Source organism: Herpailurus yagouaroundi, unplaced genomic scaffold, assembly GCF_014898765.1.
Source record: "Herpailurus yagouaroundi ecotype Mexico unplaced genomic scaffold, PumYag 164, whole genome shotgun sequence".
NCBI lineage: Eukaryota > Metazoa > Chordata > Mammalia > Carnivora > Felidae > Herpailurus > Herpailurus yagouaroundi.
Genome location: NW_024412405.1, coordinates 31,896,625 through 31,923,587, shown reverse-complemented (window position 1 = coordinate 31,923,587; position 26,963 = coordinate 31,896,625). Strand labels below are relative to the sequence as shown.

At 37.5% G+C, this 26,963-nt stretch overlaps 1 protein-coding gene across 15 annotated transcripts in view; it reads right to left on the bottom strand.

The window, feature by feature from the left end:
* Positions 1 to 26,963, bottom strand: part of MYCBP2 (MYC binding protein 2) — a 290,879-nt gene that overhangs the window by 149,151 nt on the left and 114,765 nt on the right. For all 15 annotated transcript variants that reach the window (XM_040487281.1, XM_040487282.1, XM_040487286.1 and 12 more), the window contains 5 exons: positions 21,461 to 21,665; positions 20,709 to 20,862; positions 6,677 to 6,849; positions 5,609 to 5,734; positions 5,395 to 5,522 (listed from right to left, as the gene is read on the bottom strand). In XM_040487281.1, coding sequence (XP_040343215.1) covers positions 5,395 to 5,522; positions 5,609 to 5,734; positions 6,677 to 6,849; positions 20,709 to 20,862; positions 21,461 to 21,665 — 786 coding nt within the window. The remainder of the gene's footprint in view (positions 1 to 5,394; positions 5,523 to 5,608; positions 5,735 to 6,676; positions 6,850 to 20,708; positions 20,863 to 21,460; positions 21,666 to 26,963) is intronic.

The following is a 26,963-nucleotide window of genomic DNA, read 5'->3' as shown; positions in this document are numbered from 1 at the left end:
ATGCTCCAAGTTCTTCTGTACCAAATATAAACATCTGAAGGAGGTGAAAGAATTCATCCAATGCATTGTATCTAAGTGAGCTTCCAAGGAGGAAGAATTTTGCTTCAACACGTACAAGCTGTGAGATATGGGACCTGGTTTCCTCATGCATAAAAGGAAAATGGACACTAACAGTGCCTACTTCATAGTAATTGTGAGAATTACATGAAATAATATTCATGGAGCATTTAGAAAAATACGCAGCAAAAAGGCTAGAAAAATTTTAGCTATGGAGAGAGAGAGGAATACTAGAAGATAAGGATCCTTAAAACAGTTCAAAGTAATATGGCACAGGAATAGGAGAGATGAAGAGAATGAAATAAAATGGGTATAAACAAGGGGAGGAGGACCAGAAAGTCTGAGGAAAGGATAAGAGAGAAGATATCAAAGATGAAAAGTTATGAAATTAAGTGAAAATAAAGGAGAATTATTAGGAAGAGATCTTTTTTCTTCAAAAATGGACCAACACATATAAAAAAACCCCTCATTTCTCTGGAGAATTATATAGCAGGTAAACTACAAAAACACTAAGGAGGAAGAGAAGGGAGCATTAAAACTTACTGGATAATAACTGTGCTAGATGTCTCATTTTATCAGTTATATGCTAATAATTTGAAAATCTGTCTCCAGTTCAGATCTTGTTCTCAACAGCCACTGCATTCCTCTCCTACAGTTGTACCTCATTAGTTCTAAAATGAGTCACTCCCCTTCTCCCCTGCCTTCCCCGTTCTGATTATCACTCACCTACTCACTCAGATAAAAAATCTGGAATAATCCTTTTTCCCGTATCTTTCTGCCATCACTACATCTATTCTATTGCTGGTACCATAGCTTGTCAGTTCACGCATGCTCACTGTTACTAGCTAGAACTCATCAGTCTTCTTGTCTCCATTCTCTCCTTGCTCTGGCCCATTTCCACAAGGGTTCCATAAACCACAAGCATTCTGGTTTTTTTTTAATGATCCTTAGTACTCTGTAAAATGAATATTTGATTAGAATATTTCTGTAATCTAAAATTCTTCAGTGGTTTCTCATTCCCTGCTTTGTATGTAGCATAATATAAAGGTCCTTAATGATTTCCCCCTTATGTTCGACAAATATTTCTCAACACATACTGTGTAGTGTCCTAGGAACAGCCAAGGCCACACAGGTGAGAACAATGCAAATAAAAAAATGGGGTAATTGGAAGTTAAATTTGTGGTAAGGGAGAGGATTGTTTAAAAAAAATTTTTTTTAACGTTTATTTATTTTTGAGACAGAGAGAGACACAGCATGAACGGGGGAGGGGCAGAGAGAGAGGGAGACACAGAATCGGAAGCAGGCTCCAGGCTCCAAGCTATCAGCACAGAGCCTGACACGGGGCTCGAACTCACGGACCGCGAGATCGTGACCTGAGCTGAAGTCGGGCGCTTAACCGACTGAGCCACCCAGGCGCCCCGGGAGAGGATTGTTTTAAATAGGCTCACCAGAGAATCAAGACCTGAATATAATGAGGAAGTGATCCACGGAGGTACTAAAGAGTTGCAGTCAGCAGAAGTAGCCAGTGTAAAAGTCCTGAGGTTTCACTATGCCTGGCACGTCTGAGGAACAACAGCAGGCCACTGTGGCTGGATTAGAGCGAGACAGCTAGTATAATATAAGGTCAGAGTGATAATGGCAGGCAGTTCTATGGTGCTTTGTGGGCCCTCCTAAGGCCCGTAGCTCTTAATCTAATCCTAGAAGACACTGCAGGAATCCCAACAGAAGGAGTAGCATACTCTGGTGGACATTTTAAGAAAATCTCTGCTGTACTGAGAACAGAATAAAGGGAGCAAGGATACAAGTTGGGAGGCTACTGTAATAATCTAGGTGAGAATGGCTATGGTTTGGACTGATTTGATATTAGGAACAGTTTTTAGAAGTGGTTAAATCCTGGCTTTATTTTCAAAGTTCAGCCAACAGTGTTTGCTGCCGAAGGGGATGTGGGGTGTGAAAGAGAGAAGGCAAGGATGATTCCAAGATTTCTGGCCCCAGCAGGTAGAGGAATAAAGTTAGCTCTATCCTAAGTCAGTTAATTGGGATGGGGAAAACATCAGAACAACAAGTTTATTAGAGAGATCACCACAAGCCTAGTGTTGAATATGTTATATCCGAAACGCCTATTAGCTATCCAACTGGAATGTGAAGTAGGAGCTGTATCTATGACTTTGGAGGTTAATAAGTTGAAAGTAATCAGAGGAAAAATACTTAAAAAGCCATAAGCCTGGATCATTTTAGGGATGAACAGACTTTAAAAAGTGTCCAAGACTGAGTTCTGGCACTCCAACACTCAGAGGTCAGGAAGATGATGAGTAACCAGGCTGGGACTCAGAAGAACAGTCAGTGAGACGGGACAAAAATCAAGTGTGGGGTCTTAGGAGCCAAGTGAAGACAGTATTTTAAAGAAGGGTTTAATTGGATTAAATTATGTCCACTGGCTAAGGAAGATGAGGAGTGAGAATTGACCACTGGCTTTAGCAATCAGAAGCCACTCACATCCTTGACAAGAGCAGTTTTGGTGGAGTGGGTGGGGCAAAAACGTGATTAGAGTGGATTCAAGAAGGAAAGGGAAGAGAAAGAATGGAAACACAAAGCATGTCAGTAAGAATATGTACAGAGTCCAGCTAGGTGGCTAGTCCAAGACAAGTACCTTTGCCCAGAGTAGTTAGTGGTGGAAGACTCTTCTAGCAGCAGGAAGGAGGTAAAGGAGGATCCAACAAGAAAGATGTCTAGGTTTCTGACTTAGGGTAACAAGCATATTGTGGATGGTACTATTTAAGAAAGGGACTACTGGAAGAAAGCCAGGTCCTGGGGAAAGAGCATGAATTCAGTTGAGATATAAAGACTAACAACTGTCATGCCTTTAAAGCACTTACATGGAAATGGGTCAAAGAAGAAGTCTGAGCTGGAGATCTAAATTTGGACATCATGGTATGCTGACAGCTATTTAAACTTCAGGCTTAGAAGAGAATGTCTAGGAGAAAATATAAAGTGTAGAAATAGGGCCCTAGGGCTGGGCTTAGAAGAAATCCAACATTTAGTGTCCAGGTAGAAGAGGACAAACCTACAAAAAAGACAGAAGAAACAACCAGAGATATGAAAACAAAACAAAACAAAACAAAAAAATAAAGAGGCTTACTGCTAGAAAAAAAAATGTATACCTTGGAGAGGTGAGTGGAGGAATAAAAAAAGACTTCCGTTGGAAAACCTTAGTTTACTCACTAATAACTGAATTACAAAGGCAAGTTCACATCCAGTGTACTGGAGGAATAAGGGAGGATTTGAGACTTAGAAAAAAAAAATTACACCCACTATAAAGACAGGATTATGGAAGGCCTATATACTTCTGTACCACAACTACTGGAGACAGGGGTCAGTATGGTGTTCAGTATCATCAAAACAAAACAAAAAACTTTTCAGGGCCAGAAAAAAAATATCTTCTTGATAAACTTACTAGACAGTGCCAAACTAGCATTATGTAATTCACGGAGTTTGCTTCTCAATCTTAACTTTGAATCAAGACATCTTAAAATAACCCTTTCAAAGAAGTTGCTCTGAAATAAGCCAAAAACTAAAACTACTGTCCTTCCTCCCCTTCTTCCTCTTCCTTCTTCCCCTCCCCTCCCTCTCCCCTTCCTTTGTATACATGTATGAATGTATGTATGTATGTGTGTATCTATCTATCTATGCCATAGGTATCCTTAATCATTACTCCATCCCTATCCCTAGAGACTTCTAATTCTTACTTCCTTAATCTCTATATTACCTGTGTTTCTTTACCACATGTATTACAATCATAGCCAGAAATAAGCAAATGTTTTTAAGTCTGTCACCTCTGGGTGGGTCTCTATGGGAAGTGTCCTCAAAAACCATCATTTTAAGGGAGTTTTAACAATATAATTTTTAGATATTAAAACAATTTTTTTTAATGTTTACTCGTTTTTTGAGACAGAGAAAGACAAGAGTATGAGCAGGGGAGGGGCAGAGGGAGACACAGAATCTGAAGCAGGCTCCAGGCTCTGAGCTGTTAGCACAGAGCCTGATGCAGGGTTTGAACTCACGAACTGTGAGATCATGACCTGAGCCGAAGCTGGCTGCTTAACTTAACTGACTGAACTACGCAGGCATTCCAATTTTTAGATATTATTGAGAGAACTAAGAATTTATCTCCTGAACAGATGGCATTTAATTGAGAATTTTTAATGAAGCCTGCTATTGAAATTAAGGCAGTAACTATAGTTTTACTTTAAAGGCAAAATCAGATTGGGGCACCTGGGTGGCTCAGTTGGTTAAGCAGCCAATTTAGGTTCAGGTCATGATCTCCCAGTCTGTGAGTTCTAGCCCCGTGTCGGGCTCTGTGCTGACAGCTCACAGCCTGGAGCCTGCTTCAGATTCTGTGTCTCCCTCTCTCTCTGCTCCTTCCCCTGCTCGCACTCTGTCACTCTCTCAAAAAAATAAATAAACATGGGGAAAAAAAAGGCAAAATCAGATTAATTTGAGAAGTAGAACATTCAAGCTGTTAGTGAATTTTCAAAGAATGAGCACATCCTTTGCTTGCAATAATTGCAGGTCTTTTCTGAGATGAACAGGTAAAGTAAACTTAGGACTTTTGATTATTTTTATGTTATCTACCTGATGAATTCCATACCCCATATTCCATCTCTCACTTCATTCCTGGTCCCCACTCTTAGGGTGATCATGTCTGTTTACATAGTATTTGGCATCAAAAATGCTAACTTTTTAAAAAGTTTCTTTATTTGAGAGAGTGAGCATACACATGAGTGGGGGGAGGGGCAGAGAGAGGGAGAGAAAGAATCCCAAGCAGTTTCCACGGTCAGTATGGAGCCCATTGCGGGGCTTGATCTCACAAACCAGGAGATCATGACCTGAGCCGACATCAAGAGGTGGATGCTTAACCTATTGAGCCACCCAGACCCCCTAATGACTTTTAAGGCTACATCAAAATGTCCCTGAATCAAAACAGCTGTGCCCTCGTTATTAAAGTGGCTACAAAAATGGAGGCATATCAAAAGGTACTGCTGTTCCTAGACCACTAGGAAGTTCAGCACAAAGGATTGAGATTGACTATTATAGTCTTTTTCAGCCTACAATTATTATAAAATCATTTTCCATCATTTCCTCACTTCTTGACTTTTGCTTTTCTAATGAGTCAATGATTTAGTATTATTATATTAGATTTTAGCAATGTTTCCTCAAGTCCTTTTATATATATATATATATATATATATATATATATATATATATATATATAAAATAATAAGCTAAGTCAAAACCAACATCTTCAAAAAAGGGCAACAGTGTCAAAAAACTGCTTACCTTAATTTTCGCAGTATATTCTCCTCTACCTCCAAACAGACCAAGGCCACCAAGTAAAATATCAGTGTCAGCACTAAAACGTATAGCTTCTACTGAATGGGCAGAGTAACCCCAGCCCCCTCCATGACCTAAAGGACACAAATAAATAATTTATGTTTTAAGATATTTATATTTCACTTATAAAACAATATTTCCTAAAGATAAATATACATACTTTCAAACCTGTTCACTACACTATAATCTTCTTTGGAATAAACCTTCATTACTGCTTGAGTCTCCTCCTCTGTACTTGCAACACCCATTTTTAAATCCTGCATAGCTGCTAAGGTATCAAGGCAACCTAAAAACAAACAAACAAAAATTCAACTCCTTGAAATTAAAATTTCCTATCATATTGATGACAGGAGATGATGTAGGCAATAAATTAAAATAGCTAACTCTGAGTGTGCTCAATAAATGTATTCCAAAATTTAAACAATGTTTCATGAGAAAACACCTATAACCAATAAGAATTCTCCACTGCTTAGGTAATTGTCATATTTAAACACAGTCTATACGTCAGTGTTTTGCAAAAAACTGCATCTTTAGTTTTGGGTGTTTATAATGATTTACCAGCTGAAATTTGAGAAAAAAGAAGCAAGGAATTATATGTATGCTCTAGTAATTATACTTAGGAATATGACTTCACAACTGCTAGGTTTAGATAAACATAAATAAGTCTTTTTAAGGATCTTTTTAAAAAACAACAAAATAAGTAGTTATGTGGATTGGTACAAAATTTCCACCAACAGAGTATCTATATAAACTAAAAAAATGCTGTATTTCAAATTAATTAAATAGAAGTAAAGAGAAACTGTGTTATGTAAAAAAAAGAATATGTATAAAATTTATAATTATATGAAGATGTATTTTATAGGATGTCATTTAATGTATATAAATTAAATATTATAATTATATATTTGAATATTCTATCTGTATCTCTAAAGTTAATATATTTAACCTAAACAAAGATATTATTTAAAAAAATACCTATTAGGAAAATTATCTTCAGAGATGCTTTATACTTGGACATACACAAACTATGTTGGTTCAAATCTGAGGTATTGTTCTTTGTTGGATAAACAAACCTCTTAAAGCTAGGGGGTTTAACTTACATTGCACCTAGTATTTTGTTGTTTAACACACATGAAAAAATGACATACAAATCTAAATATTCTCAAAAAAAAAATTCTCAGCACACTGCATGAATGAAAATTAACTGGTCATCAAAGAGTAACCCTACCTAGAATGTGCAAAGCTGCATGAGATCGGGTGGTGAGAGCCCTTGATCCTGTTGGTAAGGCAAGTTCAGGACTTAGAATACTACATCTGGACTGCATGTCTGCTGCAGAGGGAAGTCTGGCATCAGCAACCACTGCATTGTAACACCACAGCTCTCTGGTATTTGGTCGAAACCTTCAAGAAAGAATAATTACAGCACTTCAACATACGGTTTCATTAAAAAAATTTTTCTAAAGCAGAATTGATGATACAAAGGGATTACATACAGTCAGCTTAAAGAGGATAAAATGTAGCTCATTATTTTCTCTATCTGAGCTAAGTATATAAATAAAATGATTTACGTCACTATAAGTGGAATAATTTGAATGAAACAGTAACACGGGCTATGATTTTTTTTTATGAGTACGGGAGCAATAGTACACTGGTGCACACATATATAAAGCTTTGTACAACAAAAAGTCTACAGATGAAGTCTAAAGACAAAGGGCAAGTTGAAAGAAAATATGTGAAACACACATGAGACAAAAGAACAGTATTCACAATGTATAAGAGCTCCTGCAAGACAAGTGGACAAAAGACTTGGAATGCTGTTTCCACAAATGAAACACAAATAAAGTGTAAGGAGGTGTTCAACCTTACTAATAAACAGTAAACCATAAGGGACCCACAATACCCCCCACCATTATCTCATTTCTCTTATCTCTTCCATAAAAAAATTCTCAAAAAGCTGCCTCCATTTCTTTGCCAATTTTTTGCTACGAATTCTTTTTGGAAAAGTTGTTTTAATCAACTACAGAGTACATACAAAAGAATAGTAACAAAATATTTTCAAGATAAGGTATGAAGAATAATGCCATAATGTGCACCAGTAAAAAGAACATTACTACTACCTTTTAAGTGCTCTGAATCTCCCTCCCTACTTAATTTCTTTCCTTTTCTTTCAAAGGTAGCAATTACTTTGAAGTTTAAAAGTTTATCATTCTCTTCTTATGTTTATGATTTCTCATATGTTATATCAAAATTGTGTATTATTTAAGTTTCATGTTTTCAATTGTTTATGAACAGGATACACACTTTATGTGTTTTTCTGTGGCTTGCTTTCTTCAAACAATAGAATATGCTTACAACGTATTTATACAATGGTGTATAACTGCAAGCTCATTCATTCTCATTGTTATAGAGTATTAATAGCTCATGTGACTATATTACAGCTATTTGTCCATTCTACTAATGATGGCAAAAAAATGAAAACCACTCAATTTTTCCATTACAAAAAAATGCTGCTGTGGATAATTTTATAAGTTTCCCTAAAGCATTAATACAAGAGTAAATGGGAAGGAAGAACAAAATTCTCATTTTTTCCACAACTGGTATTCCTATACAGAACACCCACGTTCTTTTGAAAATCTGATTTATGTCAGATACAGCTAACAATCATACTCATTTATTAAGGATGGTTTTGTCAATCAATGGTGCTTGATGATCCAAATTTACTAAATACAAAGGACAATCTTGAAGAGATATTTACACACTCACAATCATAGCAGTATTATCCACAAGAGCCAAAAGGTGCAAGCAACTGAAGCATCCATGGATGGATAGTGGATAAATAAAATGTGGTAGAAACATATAATGGAATGTTATTCCAGCCTTAAACAATTCTGTCACAGGCTATAATGCGAATGAATCTTGAGAACATGATGCTAGAAATAAGCTAGTCACAAAAAAGACAAATACTGTATGATTCCACTTGTATATCAAAACTGGTCAAATTCACTGAAAGTAGAATGGTGGCTGCTACAGGGTAGAGGGACAGAGTAATAGAGAACCGTTCTTTGGGTACAGAGTTTCAGTTTTGCAAGATAAAAACATTCTGGAGATCTACTGTAGAGCAATGTGAATATACCTAACACTGCTGAATTGTACAACTAGAAATGGTTAAATGTTGTTTTTTACTATAATTAAAAATAAGTATTAAAAAATCTTTATCTTAAACTTAAAAATAATACTTGGCACAGAACAAATTCTATGAAAGTACCTGCTATAATTAGTAGCATTAATATAATTGTACTATTAAGTTTTAATTTAATCTATTAATTAGTTTTTGTGTGTGTGTGATTATTTCTCTAGTTGCTTTTATCTTAGTGTTCTATAATTTCACTACAATTTCTCTTGATTGTAGATAATGGAAACACATAATGTCTAGTATCTGTGAATTTATTTTTTTATTTTTTAAGTTTTATTTATTTATTTTGAGAGAGACAGAGACAGCATGAGTTGGGGAGGGGGAGACAACGAGGGAGAGAGAAATCCCAAGCAGGCTGCACGCTGTCAGCACAGAGCCAGATGCTGGGCTTTAACTCATGAACTGTGAGATCAGGACCTGAACTGAAACCAAGAGTCGGACGCTTAACCAACTGAGCCACTCAGGCGTCCCAGATATCTGCAAATTTAAACCTTTTTTTGGTTCTGGAAAATTATTAGGCATTATCTCTTCAAATGTTTTTCTCCTTTATTTTCTCTAATTTCTAATATTTTCTTCTTGGATGTGTATTAGATCTTCTCATTATATTCTCAAATCTCTTTCACAGTTTTTTATTAAAAAATTTTTTTTTAATGTTTATTTATTTTTGAGAGGGAGAGACAGACAGACAGAATGCCAGCTGTCAGCACAGAGCCCAATGTGGGACTTGAACTCACGGACTGCAAGATCATGACCTGAGCTGAAGTCAGACGCTTAACCGACTGAATCACCCAGGCGCTCCCACTTTTTTTATATTCTTGTCTCTGTGGCATTTTGTGTAATTCCCTTTCATTTGTTCAAATCTGATCTACTCATGCATTTGTGTAAAAAACTATTCTTCATTTATAAAAGTTTTGGTTGGTTGTTTTTCAAATATGCTTCATCATCTTGAGTCTTACAAGTTTTCTTTTGTTGTTCAATTCCATCTTTTATTTTTTAAACAGTTCATATATACTTTATATTATTTCTGATAATTCCAAGATCTCATTGCTTGTCTCTTGCTGAATTTCATTAAAAGTGATATTACTTGTATGTTAAGCAGTCTTTGACTTGGTGCTCATACTTGATGGAATGTTAATTCATTAAAACCTATGGTACCATGCTGGTACCAAAGCATGGAGGATTTACACTGGCCTTGTGCTAGAGACAGAGGGGTATTACCTATTTGATCCCACTTCAGCATCATTCTAAGGCCAGATGCTTAACAGAATTTTCAGGATCAGTTCCCATCTCCCTCACCTTGCAGCTGGCACAATGTTTGTTTTCCAAACTGCAGCACTGCTTATCAGCAGTTGCCCTCAGCAAAATCCTGTGTTTACAGTGCTGACTGCTTACTTCTCAAGGGTCACCTCATGAGGTATGATTTTTATTTTTATGCTGGTTTTCTTTCTTTGAGGTAGGTAGGGGTGGAAGAGAGGGGCACTATATTAGTGATATCTTAGCTGAGTGCCAAGCAATGTATAAAATTTAAACTTGGGGTGCCTGGGTGGCTCAGTCAGTTGAGCAACTGACTTCAGCTCGGGTCATGATCTCACGGTTTGTGAGTTCGAGCCCTACATCGGGCTCTGTGCTGACAGCTCAGAGCCTGGAGCCTGCTTCTGATTCTGTGTTTCCCTCTCTCTCTGCCCCTCCCCGACCCATGCTCTGTCTCTCTCTGTCTCAGAAATAAATAAACATAAAAAAATTTTTTTTAATTTAAACTCATTTTTTTTTAGTTCATCAAATTGCCAAAAGTGGAAATCCCCACTCTTCAAACCATACCAATCTAGTTTGCACATCTAACACTTGCATGAAATTATTCTCAAAGTTGTAAATAACTTCTAAGTAGCTAAACCTAATGGAATTTTTTGTCATCTACTTAGTCAAGCCCTCAGCATATTCAACATCATTAAATGCTCCTCTTTATGATCCATCCCCTTCTCACTTCCATGTCAGCACACCCTTTTGGATTTTTCTAATAGTTCACTGGCTGCTCTTTCTAGTCTCCTGTCTAGTTCCTCTCTCCCCTAACTTAAAATGTTTTAAGTTTAGGACTCTCCTCAACCTACATTCTCTGCCTAGGTGCTCTCGTTCAAAAACAACCCTTTAGATATACCTATAAACTAAAAATTCTGGAATTTACATTCCCAGTCCAAACCAGTCCTTTGTGCCTGGCTCACTTCTCTAACTGCCTACTTAACATGTCAAAAACAGAAATCTTGACAAAATCTGTTCCTTTCTCTGCCTCTCCTGGCTCAGTTAATGTCTATTCAAATGCCAAAATCAGAACTTTGGGAATCATCCTTGAATACTTTCTTTCCTTAAATGGCCACTGCCCCCACCCCCACCACTCCCCCCCACAACCCCACCCCCAAATCAACCAAGTTCTATTGGCTCTATTCCAAACTATGTGCTACTGCCTTCTCCTCCCATCTTTCCCACCACAACCCTAAGTTTCATGCCATCCTCTCTCCCTTGCACTACTGCAGTAACCTCCTGTATCTGTGCCTGCCTCCTTCCCATCTATTTTCCACACAGTAAGTATAATCTCTTAGTGTCACTTCCCAACTCAACATCCTACAAAAACTTCCTATTGGAAGAAAGCTCAAATTTCTTGATCTACCCTACAAAGTCCTGCATGTCCTAGCCCTGCCTACTCCTTTGAATTCATTTTGTGCCACTCACTCACTATGTTTTAACCACACTGGCTTTTTTCAAGTTCCTAAAACACAGCCAAGCTCTTGCTGGTACCAAAGCATTTGGGTCTACTAAGCTCTCCCTGCTCAGAAAACTTTTCCTAACTCTTCAAATGCCTGGTTCTTTTTATATTTTAAGGTCTTAACTTATACTATCTCCACTGAATGGAATATAGATCACTGCTGTTAACCTCAATCATAGCACCCTCTTTTTCCTTAATAATGCTGAGCAAGCTCTGTAAAGTATATTACATAATCATTTTGTACAGTCTTTATCTCTGTTAAAAAAAAAAAAGATGACTTCCCTAAGAGCAACGACATTGTCTACCTCATATCATATAGTATGTATTTAAATATTAACAGAATAAAATTAAAATAGCAAAAATTGAAAATAATAGTGAAGTATTAGCATACAGTATTAATATTAGTATTTAATATTATTAAATGATAATAACTGTATAGTGATGCAGATAGTATGGGAAAATACGGACTCTCACATGCGGTTGGTGAAGAGAGTATTAAGGGAGAAAAGGGCAGGTATATATGACAATTCTGACTATCTTCTGACTCAGCAATTCCACTTCTTGAAAGCCACCTCATAGCAACACACTCCCATGAGTATAAAACTCTGTGCTTATATACATGTGTGTGTTTGTGTGTTCACTGGGGCATTATAGATAATACGGAAACATTAAAAAATAATCTAAAAATTTTGTTCATTAATAGGGAAATAGATCAGTATATTTTGGTATATCCAGACTACAGGATTCTATACAGTTTTAATAAAAAAGCAGTTCTTAGAGTAGTGACTTGGAAAGACCTAGAAATTGTTGTTTAGCAAAAAACCTACCTTTTAAAATGAATTTATTCTTATTTGTATTTTAAAAATACATGCATTTAAAAAGGTGTCAAACTGGGGCTCCGGGGTGGCTCAGTGGGTTGAGCTTCCGACTTCGACTCAGGTCATGATCTCACCTGTGAGTTCAAGCCCCACATCGGGCTCTGTGCTGACAGCTCAGAGCCTGGAGCCTGCGTCAGAGTCTGTGTCTCCCTCTCTCTCTGCCCCTCCCCTACTCACACTGTGTGTGTGTGTGTGTGTGTGTGTGTGTGTGTGTCTCTCTCTCTCTCTCTCTCTCTCTCTCAACAAATGAATAAAGGCTTGCACCATGCAAATGCCCAATGTTGTGCTTCTGCGGATCCATCCCTCCAAGGGGCCTGCCTCCCTCCTGGTGCTGCAGTGCCCCTCCCGCAGGGGACCACCTACTGCAGAGCAAGCTAAGCCTGCCCCTCCTGCCCCTGTGTACCTTGCAGATCCACCCCGTCTAATATGCCCTTGGCCAGATCCCATCTCAGCAGCACTACAAACCTGGCAGTGTGTAAGCAGCCCAGACAGGCCACACCACTCCACAGTGAGTCCTGTCCCTGGAAGAGGGGAAGATAAGGTACACACCAGTCTGACTGTGACCCCAGTGGTGGGCTGGGGACAGACATCTAGTCTGACTGCAGCCCCACCCACCAACACAAGTTACTCCAGACAGCACAGGGGAAGTGCCCTGCAGTTCTGTGCCACTCCAGGGACTATCCAAAATGACGAAACGGAAGAATTCTCCTCAAAAGAGACTCCAGGAAGTAGCGACAGCTAACGAATTGACCAAAACCGATTTAAGCAATATAACGGAACAAGAATTTAGAATAATAGTCATAAAATTAATCACTGGGCTTGAAAAAAGCATACAGGACAGCAGAGAATCTATTGCTACAGAGATCAAGGGACTAAAAATAGTCAGGAGGAACTAAAAAATGCTATAAATGAGGTGCAAAAAAAAATGGAGGCGGCCATAGCACGGATTGAAGAGGCAGAGGAGAGAATAGGTGAATTAGAAGACAAAATTATGGAAAATGAGGAAGCTGACAAAAAGAGAGATAAAAAAAATCCAGGAGTATGAGGGGAGAATTAGAGAACTAAGTGATGAAATCAAATGGAACAATATCTGTATCATAGAAATTCTAGAAGAGGAAGAGAAAGAGAGAGGGGCTGAAGGTGTACTTGAACAAATCATAGCTGAGACTTCCCTGATATGGGGAAAGAAACAGGCATTAAAATCAAAGAGGCACAGAGAACTACCTTCAGCTGTAACTTGAATCAAACTTCTACACGACATATCATAGTGAAACTGGCAAAATACAAGGATAAAGAGAGAATTCTGAAAGCAGTTAGGGATAAACAGGCCCTAACTTACAAAGCTAGACACATAAGGGTAGTAGCAGACCTATCTACTGAAACTTGGTGGGCCAGAGAAGAATGGCAAGAAATCTTCAATGTGATGAACAGAAAAAATATGCAGCTGAGAATCCTTTATCCAGCAGGTCTGTCATTCAGATTAGAAGGAGAGATAAAGGTTTTCCCAAACACACAAAGATCCTAAGGGGGATTCTGTGAGTGAAATGTTGTAAGGACCACAAAGTACCAGAGATATCACTACAAGCATGAAACCTACGGACATCACAATGACTCTAAACCCATATCTTTCAATAACAACAATGAATGTAAATGGACTAAATGCTCCAACCAAAAGACAAATGGTATCAGAATGGATAAGAAAACAAGACCCATCTATTTGCTGTCTACAAGAGACTCATTTTACACTTGAGAACAACTTCAGATTGAAAGTGAGGGGATGGAGAACTATCTATCATGCTACTGCAAGTCAGAAGAAAGCTGAGTAGCCATACTTACATCAGACAAACTAGACTTTAAATTAAAGGTGGTAACAAGAGATGAAGACGGGCATTATATAATAATTACAGGGTCTATCCATCAGGAAGAGCTAACAATTATAAATGTCTATGCACCAAATACGGGAGTCCCCAAATATATAAAACAATCACAAACATAAGCAACCATGTTGATAAGAATGTGGTATCGCAGGAGGGGCGCCTGGGTGGCGCAGTCGGTTAAGCGTCCGACTTCAGCCAGGTCACGATCTCACGGTCCGTGAGTTCGAGCCCCGCGTCAGGCTCTGGGCTGATGGCTCGGAGCCTGGAGCCTGTTTCCGATTCTGTGTCTCCCTCTCTCTCTGCCCCTCCCCCGTTCATGCTCTGTCTCTCTCTGTCCCAAAAATAAATAAACATTGAAAAAAAAAATTAAAAAAAAAAAAGAATGTGGTATCGCAGGGGACTTTAATACTCCACTTATAACAATGGATAGATCATCTAGACACAGGATCAATAAAGAAACAAGGGCCCTGAATGATACATTGGATCAGATGGACTTGGCAGATATATTTAGAACTCTGCATCCCAAAGCAACAGAATATATTTTCTTCTCCAGTGCACATGGAACATTCTCCAAGAGAGATCACATACTGGGTCACAAAACAGCCCTTCATAAGCATAAAAGAACTGAGATCATACCATGCACACTTGCAGACCACAATGCTATGAAACTTGAAATCAACCACAGGAAAAAGCCTGGAAAACCTCCAAAAGCATGGAGGTTAAAGAACACCCCACTAAAGAATGAATGGGTCAACCAGGCAATTAGAGAAGAAATTTAAAAATATATGCAAACAAATGAAGATGAAAATACAACAATCCAAACGCTTTGGGATGCAGCAAAGGCAGTCCTGAGAGGAAAATACATTGCAATCCAGGCCTATCTTAAGAAACAAGAAAAATCCCAAATACAAAATCTAACAGCACACCTAAAAGAAATAGAGCAGAACAGCAAAGACATCCCAAACCCAGCAGAAGAAGAGAAATAATAAAGATCAGAGCAGAAATAATATAGAATCTAAAAAAACTGTAGAACAGATCAATGAAACTAAGATTGGTTTTTTGAAAAAATAAACAAAATTGATAAACCTGTAGCCAAGCTTCTCAAAAAGAAAAGGGAGATGACCCAAATAGATAAAATCATGAATGAAAATGCAATTATTACAATCAATCCCTCAGAAATACAAGCAATAATCAGGGAATACTATGAAAAATTATATGCCAACAAACTGGACAACCTGGAAGAAATGGACAAATACCTAAGCACCCATACGCTTCTGAAACTCAAATGGAAAGAAATAGAAAACTTGAACAGACCCATTACCAGCAAAGAAATTGAATCAGTTATCAAAAATCTCCCAACAAATAAGAGTCCAGGACCAGATGGCTTCCCTGGGGAATTCTACCGGACATTTAAAGCAGAGATAATACCTATCCTTCTCAAGCTGTTCCAAAAAATTGAAAGGGAAGGAAAACTTCCAGACTCATTCTATGAAGCCAGCATTACTTTGATTCCCAAACCAGACAGAGACCCAGCAAAAAAAAGAGAACTACAGGGCAATATCCTTGATGAATACGGACGCAAAAATCCTCAACAAGATACTAGCAAATCGAATTCAACAGCATATAAAAAAAAATTATTCACCATGATCAAGTGGGATTCATTCCTGGGCTGCAGGGCTGGTTCAACATTCGCAAATCAATCAATGTGATACATCACATTAATAAAAGAAAAGAAAAGAACCATACGATCCTGTCAATCGAAGCAGAAAAAGCATTTGACAAAATTCAGCATCCTTTCTTAATAAAAACCCTCGAGAAAGTCGGGATAGAAGGAACATACTTAACCATCATAAAAGCCATTTATGAAAAGCCCACAGCTAATATCATCCTCAATGGGGAAAAACTGAGAGCTTTCCTCCTGAGATCAGGAACATGACAGGGATGTCCACTCTCACTGCTGTTTGCTAACATAGTGTTGGAAGTTCTAGCATCAGCAATCAGGCAACAAAAGGAAATCAAAGGCATCAAAATTGGCAAAGATGAATTCAAGCTTTCACTTTTTGCAGATGACATGATATTATATATGGAAAACCAGACAGACTCCACCAAAAGTCTGCTAGAACTGATACATGAATTCAGCAAAGTCGCAGGATACAGAATTAATTTACAGAAATCAGCTGCATTCTTGTACACTAATAATGAAGGAACAGAAAGACAAAGAAACTGATCCCATTCACAACTGCACCAAGAATCATAAAATACCTAGGAATAAACCTAACCAAAAATGTAAAAGATCCGTATGCTGAAAAGTATAGAAAGCTTATGAAGGAAATTGAAGAAGATATAAAGAAATGGAAAAACATTCCATACTCATGGGTTGGAAGAATAAATATTGTTAAAATGTCAATTCTACCCAAAGCTATCTACACATTCAATGCAATCCCAATCAAAATTGCACCAGCATTCTTCTTGAAGCTAGAACAAGCAATCCTAAAATTTGTATGGAACCACAAAAGACCCCGAATAGCCAAAATAATTTTGAAGAAGAAGACCAAAGCAGGAGGCATCACAATCCCAGACTTTAGCCTCTACTACAAAGCTGTAATCATCAAGACAGCATGGTATTGGCACAAAGACAGACACAAAGACCAGTGGAATAGAATAGAGACTCCAGAATTGGACCCACAAAAGTATGGCCAACTAATCTTTGACTAAGCAGGAAAGAATATCCAATGGAAAACAGACAGTCTCTTTAACAAATGGTGCTGGGAGAACTGGACAGCAACATGCAGAAGAATGAAACTAGACCACTTACTTACACCATTCACAAAAATAAACTCAAAATGGATAAAGGACCTGAATTTGAGACAAGAAACCATCAAAACACAAGAGAAGAAAGCAGGAAAAAATCTCTCTGACCTCAGCCGCAGCAATTTCTTACTTGACACATCCTGAAAGGCAAGGGAATTAAAAGCAAAAATGTATTAGGACCTCATGAAGATAAAAAGCTTCTACACTGCAGAGGAAACAATCAACAAAACTAAAAGGCAACCAACGGAATGGGAAAAGATATCTTAAAATGACATATTGGACAAAGGGCTAGTATCCAAAATCTATAAAGAACTCACCAAACTCCACACCCGAAAAACTAATAATCCAGTGAAGAAATGGGCAGAAAACATGAATAGACACTTCTCTAAAGAAGACATCCGGATGGCCAACAGGCACATGTAAAGATGCTCAACGTCACTCCTCATCAGGGGAATACAAATCAAAACCACACTCAGATAGCACCTCACACAAGTCAGAGTGGCTAAAATTAACAAATCAGGAGACTTTAGATTTTGGCGAGGATGTGGAGAAACGGGAACTCTCTTGCACTGTTGGTGGAAATGCAAACTGGTGCACCCACTCTGGAAAGCAGTGTGGAGGTTCCTCAAAAAATTAAAAATAGATCTACCCTATGACCCAGTAATAGCACTGCTGGGAATTTACCCAAGGGATACAGGAGTGCTGATGCATAGGGGCGCTTGTACCCCAATGTTTATAGCAGCAGTTTCAACAATAGCCAAATTATGGAAAGAGCCTAAATGTCCATCAACTGATGAATGGATAAAGAAGGTGTGGTTTTTATATACAATGGAATACTACTTGGCAATGAGAAAGAATGAAATACGGCCTTTTGTAGCAACGTGGATGAACTAGAGAGTGTTATACTAAGTGAAATAAGTCATACAGAGAAAGATAGATACCATATGTTTTCACTCTTAGGTAGATCTTGAGAAACTTAACAGAACACCATGGGGGAGGGGAAAGGGAAAAAAATAGGGAGGGAGGGAGGCAAAGCATAAGAGACTCATAAAAACTGAGAATAAACTGAGGGTTGATGGGGGGGGGGGGGGGGGGGGGGGAAAGTGGGTGATGGGCATTGAGGGCACCTGTTGGGATGAGCACTGGGTGTTGTATGGAAACCAATTTGACAATACATTTCGTATTAAAAAAATAAATGAACAAACGTTAAAAAATTTTTTTAAAAATGAAAACACATATTCATGTATTAATTGTATATATATTTGAAGTGGGAAATAAAATTGCTATTCTTAACATTCATCTGCTTTTTATAGGTGTTAAGTTTCTAATTATACAGGAGAAATTCTCTGTTAAGACTACAAAAAGAAGCATTCTGGATGGAAGGAAAGTCAAACTAAGCTAATACTGAATCTGCAGTACCTATGACAGCTGTAAAATGCAAGTACCCTAGTGAAAAACACAAAGGACATAAAATAGCCTGAAGTCAGGATAACAGAATAAAAACTCTAATTCTGATTACAAGAAAACACCCTCCAGCTGTTTTAGTGAAACACTGGAGGAGTGACTGCTCTTCATCTCTCAATCTTTGTTCTGGAACAAAGGGGTAAATGGTCAAGGACTGTGGAGACATTTGAGATCATCTCTCCCAAGGTTATCACCATATGTGAAAAAGGCAAGGTTCAACTAACTGCCTACCACACTTCTGAGTTCTGTTAAGACTCTAGGAAATGGCTCTAGTTATACTATTAGAATCCAGTTCTGCTATTAACTAATGTAGAGAATGCATTTCTAATTTAGTGAATGTATCCATAAACAAATTCCACCCTGTCAACTTTTATTTTGCTAATGCAAATTTACTTCATTTAAAAATTAAACATATATTTATTCTATAAAGATTCTAGAAAATAAAACACCCTAGGTCCAAACCAGTGCTTGCTCTTTGGTAACTAAGTCTCTTGTGTATGGACTTGTAATCAGTAAATAACTAATGACTAGTCTATCTTTACACCATGTACCTTTCTATACCCTCCATGCTATCCCACATGACCATTCTAATTTTGATTCCTAGTATTTCATGTCTCCATAAGATTTACTATAAGACTACTTACCTGCAGTCTTTCATTATCTAATCTATCCTATGTAATGCTGCCAAGGAGAATGAAAAGCACTACTCAATTCTGGCTTCCAGACCTTCTCACAAAGTGTCCGAGTAAGATAGTTATGCTGGTCAGCAACCTGGGAAGCAATATAAGTACTTCACTCTGAATGCAGCCTTAGGAATGATAGCATGGCCTCTTAAGACGTGGCTGGCTGATAGAAATGAAAGCAGGCACGTGCAGAGGAAGGAAGACAGAAAAAGCCTTTTGCCTTTCCTTACTAGTGCTACTTAAACCTTTCAATTTATCTAATTCCTGTCCACTGAGGTTGGCCAAATAAACAATGCAAGGGATTGGGGCGGGGCGGGGGAGGTAAGTCCTGTGATAAGTCACTCTGGTAATGCAGGGGACACCTCCTACTAGTATTCAAACCTAGAGTTGCTGAAAGGGAAAACACTTTTCTTTACTCATTATGTATATAAAGCACCATAATAAATTTTAAACAAATGCAATATAATTTGCGTCTCTAGTGTATCTGTATCCATTCTCTACATTTTTACAGTTTCCAGAGTTTGGTAGCCCTATATATTTCGACATTTCTCTACCAATTTGGGGATTCTGTTATGTGCATTCATAAAGGGCGAGTTTATTTACCTTAATTATTCTGTACTATGTTTGGCACAGTTTCTTCTACATAGTCGGTAATAATTCAATATTTATGAATAAAGAATGAGCTCTACGCAGTTTAGATATGATTGCTGAAAGACCAAAAATAGTAACAGAATTCTTTTTTTTTTTTAATTTTTTTTTCAACATTTATTTATTTTTGGGACAGAGAGAGACAGAGCATGAACGGGGGAGGGGCAGAGAGAGAGGGAGACACAGAATCGGAAACAGGCTCCAGGCTCTGAGCCATCAGCCCAGAGCCTGACGTGGGGCTTGAACTCACAGACCGTGAGATCGTGACCTGGCTGAAGTCGGACGCTTAACCGACTGCGCCACCCAGGCGCCCGTAACAGAATCCTTAAAAGTAAAAGTGCTTAATATAATGACAGTGGCAAACAATTCTATAGCACCTACTATGTGCCTCAGCTCTAAATTCTTCACTTCTCCTAACAATCTATGAGGTAGGTACTATTATCATTCCAAATTTATTTTTTTTTTAATTTTTTTTTAATGTTTATTTATTTTTGAGACAGAGAGAGACAGGGCATGAATGGGGAGGGGCAGAGAGAGAGGGAGACACAGAATCGGAAGCAGGCTCCAGGCTCTGAGCCATCAGCCCAGAGCCCGACGCGGGGCTCGAACTCACGGACCGCGAGATCTTGACCTGAGCTGAAGTCGGACGCTCAACCGACTGAGCCACCCAGGCGCCCCTATCATTCCAAATTTATAAATGACAGAAGTGAAGCACATAGAGCCATGATAACTATTCCAAGTTGACACAGAAAGCAAATTGTGGATGTGGGATAAACTGAGGCAGCCTGGCTGCCTTAATCACTGCACTACACTCTAAAGGTCCCAGGAAGCACAGTTAAATAGGAAAGTACTCATGTATGTAAAGTCTGCTTATACATGAATTTTACATCACCAGAAAAGTATAATTTGATCAAAACTTATTCACCACTCTATTTTATAAACAGAGCTTACCTCCAAATGACATCATACACAGGGTCAAGACACACACCGAATCCTTGCAGATCCTCTTGTTCAGAGTCATTAAAAGTTTTACAACTCCCATCCACTTTATTGATCAGAAGACATTTAAATGGAGGAGGTTCTGACATAGAAGCAGGTACCAAGCCTTGAGGAAAGACATTTATACATCTTAAAAATGCATTACCCTTTTACATACCCTCAGCTTAGAAATTAAGTATTACTTATAAGGTAAGTATTATTATTACATCCATTTCACAGATGAGACAAAACTGAGATTTAAATAGATTAACTAAACATTTTTAAGTAATAGAATTAGGACTAAAACCTCAGGTGTTCTAAATCCACAACACATGCTCTTAAAATCTATATTACCCTATTATATAATTATTTATGGTATCACAGACACAAGTATAGATTGATACCTACAGATGGGACTTCAAAGTTTGACTTACATAACCTTTCATAAAAATTAATTTCTACCATTTACCTAACCAGAACTAATATACAAAAATTCCTCCTTCCAACACAGGGTTTATCCTACTTCAATTTGGTTCATATTTCCACGACTCCCTAGCTTATAAATACTCATATAAACACAGACACTTAGAAGCTTCTTTAAAATTTCTTCAAACAGAAAGAAAACAAAAAGCTCTAAGACTTATCTAATGATAAGGAAGGATGATGAATCATTTACTATCAATCAAGAAAATGATTTTGGGAAGGACGTTTTTTAGGGATATTACCTATTATGTGTTTACTGGCAAAAATTTCTGATGTAGCAAGTACATGAGAATTAATAAGTGCTTCATCAATTCGCAAGAAAGTCTGGTCCCCACTTGCACCTATCCAGGTAGCTTTTCTTCCATATTTTGATCCAATGTTAGGCATGGGAGCTGGTTTTGCATTCCAGTATGGCACATCCAAAATTGGTCTGCCAAGTTGTCCTTTCTAAAAAATTAAATAAACCATAATAACAACATTATTGGATAAAAAAATATCTGATTTTTTATAAAATTAAGAAGACAGTAGACAAAAATAGCTCTATGAAAAATTATTCTTTATTTATGTTAGTACTTTTACTTATTAATGACATTCATGTGAAATTTGGACCAAAATTTATATAGAAATAAAATAATTTCTATTATTCTTAGAAACTCTGCTCCTAATAAGCCACAAAATGCATTATTAAAAAACAATAATAAAGCTAAATATTTTCCATGCAAGAAATCTCCCTGAAATATTGTCTTTACCTACATTTAAATGGAAAGTACAATATACAACATGTTAAAAAAAATTAGTATTACAAATTGTTCATTTAAAAAATTCACTTTGAAAAAAATCACTGTGATATTGACAGTATACAATGAAAGTCACTATTAAAATCACAGTCTGAAAATATTTGAGTAAAGGCCAAAATAATGAATACTACAACTTGTGAATACAATTTGAAAATTAAGTATGTTCACATGATCATGTGTTAGTAAGTTATTTCATTTATGTTTCAAGATAAACAGCAGAAACAATGTTAAGGAATGGTATCTTAAGTAAATAATTGTTAACTTATTTAAAACTATGGCTGTCCACAGGTACTAGGTTAGGTAAGAGTTTAATTTAAAAAATAAGAGGAAGCCTTTCTCCACTAAGCTAGTAGCTATAAAAGAATGCTGATGGTGGATAGGTAAACATTCATCCACCCCAGGCTCAGGAGCTCGCCCTCCCCCCCCCCCCAAAAACTTCCCTTCCAAAAACCCTCTGGAGGGTGGAAAATGCTGGATCTTGACTTCCAGCGCATCATTGTCTGTAAGTAATGGGAATGAGAAACCATTAGCAAAAAAGCTGAAGAACAAGGGAGTCTGGAGCACTATAAACAGCCTGGTTAATTCTCACCCCAACTATTAGGTTTCTAGTGAGTTCTATCACTCCAACATCATAGCAAGAAACCACAGCCACAAAGTGACTGCAAAAGCAACAGAACTTCAATCACTGGGCTGAGCCAGGGGAGGGAAAAGTGGCAAGCACAGGAACAGAGAAGCCAAAAAAACCCTGATGTTTATTCTCAGCTTCTTTCAATGTCTGTTCTTATTTTTTGACAAAAAAAAAAAAACAAAAAAAAAAAACAAAAAAAAACCAGAACAAACAAAAAAAACCCCATAAGAATGTGAACAGTGAGCAAAATATATCATATTCAAGGACATTATGCTTTCAGAAGAAAAATAATTCTATTTGTCATTAACTACTGAAATAAGTATCTACTCCCTTACTATCAACCAACTAACGTAAAGAAAAGCAGTGTAAAAATACAACAGATGCCTGGACAACCCCAGGCATTCAGAATATGGCTACACATAAACCATATTTAAATTCATGAAAGTTCACAACTAGAACTTCTAGGGGTAGAGGACAATAATGGTTGTCTGATTTCAAATATTAACATTCACAATCGCCCCTCCCCCGCAAAACAATATAAAAACCAATACACAGGGCAAAGAAAACCACACATCACTCAAGCCTTCAGCAGTATTAGGAAATAGCAGATCTGCTGACCTTTAAGTCACCTGTAACCAGAGGAATAAAACAAATTCCAACCATTTTCTCCACCCACCTGCCACTGCAAGTTGGAGGGGGTGAAGCCTGCAAAAGGGGTGGCTTGAGAAGAAGAGAGGAGTACAGAGGACTTGGAAAAAGCACTGGTAAAATCATCTACCCAAAGAGAAAACCTAACCCTTAATGTCAAAACACTAAATGTAGGTTAAGGGCTTGAAGGTTCACAGCACCAGCTACAGGAAAAAGGCTTCAAAGTGTGCAGGGCCACTTCTCACCCATCAGACTGTCACGAATTAAAAGGCATGACAGTGCATTGTGTTGGCAAAGCTGTGGAGAAACAGGAATTCTCATCCATTGCTGGCGAGAATACAAAACAGAAGGGAGTTGTTAATATCTCACAAAACTACACAGGCACTAACCTTCAACCCAGCAACCTTACTTCTAGAAATTTACCTCAAAGATACACCTCTAACAGTATTTATTGTTTTGTTGCAAAATATTGGAAAGCACTTAAATGTCCAAGCATAAGAAACTGACTGAATAAAATATAGTATATATGTACAATGTACTATGCAGAAATAAAAAAAAAAGAATAAGGAAGATCTCTACGAACATGGAGTGATTTCCAGGAAATACAGTACAGTAAAAAGGGCAAAGTGCAGAAGAGCATATATAAAATGCTACCTTTTGAAAAATAAAGAAGGGGAAATAATTATAGATACATGTGTTACATACATACGCATACATATATGCACACAAACCTGTATCTATACAATGCAGATGTAGACAGTATATGTGTGTACTTATTTATTTATTAATCCCTACAAGAAACTCAGGAAGGATAAACTGGAAAACAATGAAGTTTATTACTTACAAGCATGGAGTAAAACGGATAGGGGGGAAATGACATTTGACAGAGTATATACTATTTTTGCATAACTTAACTTTTAGAAACATGTCAATGTTCTACATATTCAAAAAATAAAATTACACCTAAGGATATGAGAAGAGGGATCCTAAAACTAAAACAAATTGAAACAGTGCATTGGGCCACAAGCCTCTCTCCTTGGAAGTCTGAGAGCTCAAAGGGGGCATGACATGTCAGGCGTCAGCATTTTAACCTGTGTGTTCCCAGGAAGGGCTAGGGGGCCTGTTACCACAGGGAGAAGAAGGAGGCCACTGTGTAACAGTCTTCTGTATCTGCCCCTTTTCTACTACTGCTGACACCCCTCGGGAGCCTCATTCATTGTTTGAGGACGAAGTGATCTCCTCCATGCTGAAAGGTCATCTCTCTTTGTCCCTTAGCCCCTGACATCAGATCTTACTCACTTTACAGAGATGAACCCCTGCCCCAGGACAGGGTGAGACAAATGGATCTGAAAAAGGGCTTGTTTTCAGAAACAAGGGGAACAAGGGTAATCCTTGGCTGTTGCTGCTCTTCACAAAGAATCTGTTATTTGTACCTATTCTTATTAATATTAACTATTTTTTAAAATGAAACAAAAAGCAAACTGAAGCAAATGAATCCAATTCTATTCCAAAGGAATAACATAATTCCACTGGACTGGGGTAAGAAGAAAAACCCACGTGACTTATAAACACAATACTTGACTTTATACCTTTAGCTTTGGGGAGGGACACAGGTAAAAGGGGGCAGGAGCGAGAGGGACAGAAAATCCTGAACTCCTTTCAGTGAGTTTGTGTTTATAGTGGTGAGGGGAAAATCAAATATAAAACTATTTTGCCCATATTTTAGGACTGACTGAATGAGAAATAAATGTACTGATATTGTTAGAAGCCAAAATTCTTACTGTGGAAAAAGGAAACAAAACAAACATGGAATGGGTCAAGGTAAGAAAGACCCCTATAGGGATGAAATGGAATTAGAGGTACTGACTGGTATGGGCTTATGATTTCTAAAATACTTACATGTATAGATATATGTACATATATGTGTACTGGGGATATAAAGACACCCCATAGCAATAAATATACCTAGTGCTCAACTGGGTGTCTAATCCTATTCCCCACTAAAACAAACCTGCATTCTCAGAGAAATGGCTGATTCTAGGCTTACAGGTAAGCCTGAAACATCTTGTTATGCCAGGAAATAAGGAAATGCTCCCAAAAATGAAGGGGCATGTCACAAGAACACAGGAGCCAGCTTGAAGGGACTTGAATCGATGAAATACGAGACAATCGAAGCAACCAAATAATTAAGGACAGTAATGAAAAAAATACAAATACATGCATCTGTATGAAACAAATAAGATGGGCTCTTGCTTACACTAAAATGCAAAGGGCCAATTGGTAAATGTGATGGCGTGCTGGAATTAGAAAATCATCTTTTTGTAACCGTTATAGTAAAGAATGGTCTAGGCAAGAATGGGATGCTAAATCTAGGGGGAAACTGCATGAAAAGCAGGTACCCTACAAGTGTCTTTTTAATAGGACTCACTTAATTGAATCAACCCATAAATTCCTTATTAATTTCAAGGGAAAAAATACTAATTATACAGTAGAGAAATTAAACATTTTCCAGGTAATCAAAAATTGCATCACCAATGAAGGGCAGGTGGGTATTTTGTGCCTCCAGACGTGATACCTGAGAAGAACACAACATCACTTACATAGTATTTTGGCTTGGAATGCACAACCTGAAATCTAAACATGAGAAAATAGCAGAGAAACAAAAATGAGGCTCATTTTATTAGGAAAAAAAAAAAAAGTACTATACTCTTCAAAAACATCAATGTCATCATAATAGACAAAGAAAAGGTGTGGGTGTGGTACAGATTAAAGGAGACTAATGAGACATGATAATCAGATGCAATGACTGATCATAAATTAGAGGAGACAAAAAAAAAGTCAAAAAGTAATTACTGGATCAATCAAAAAAATATAAACTGAAGTATTCAAGAGTAAAGGGTCACAATATATGTAAAGCTATTCTTAAAGGATTCAGGAAAAAAAAGTTTTACACACACACCCACAGAGTGTGTAAGGGACAATAAGAGCATGTATGTAAAAGTTATAAAGCAAATCAAAATGTTACCAATAGATGAATCTGGCTCAAGGGTATATGGGTGTTCTATGTACTACTCTTACTTTTTGCAACCTTTCTGAAGTTTAAAATTATTTCCAAATAAAAGATTCTTTTTTTTTTTTTTTCAAGTTTATTTGAGAGAAAGAGCAAGTGAGAGAGCATGGCAGGGGCAGAGAGAGGGAGAGAAAGAATCCCAAGCAGGCTCCATGCTGACAGCAGAGAGTCCAATGAGGGGCTCAAATTCATGAACCGTGAGATCATGACCTAAGTCAGATACTTAACCGACTGAGCCACCCAGGTGCCCGAAAAGATTTTTTCTTAAAGTTCACATTCACATTTTTGAAAAATCAATAGCTGCAAATTCCAACCCAGAAATTTAGGTTATAGAGTTGTAAACAGTTACCCATGACAGAGATGGTATAGGTTTTATGAGGCTTAAAGTCTTATGAGGTTTTTTCCTTGATCTCTATTATGACCAAACTATACAAAACTCTCAGAGCATTTTTTACTCTTTTGAAGTTTTGGCAAAAAGAGAGAAACAAACAGGCAAACAGAGGGAAACACAGAGAGAGAGAGAGAGAGAAGGAGAGGAAAAAGGAAACTATAATTTTAAATAAATCTATTAAGAAAACTAGGCCTTTAAGAAGTGCTAAGTT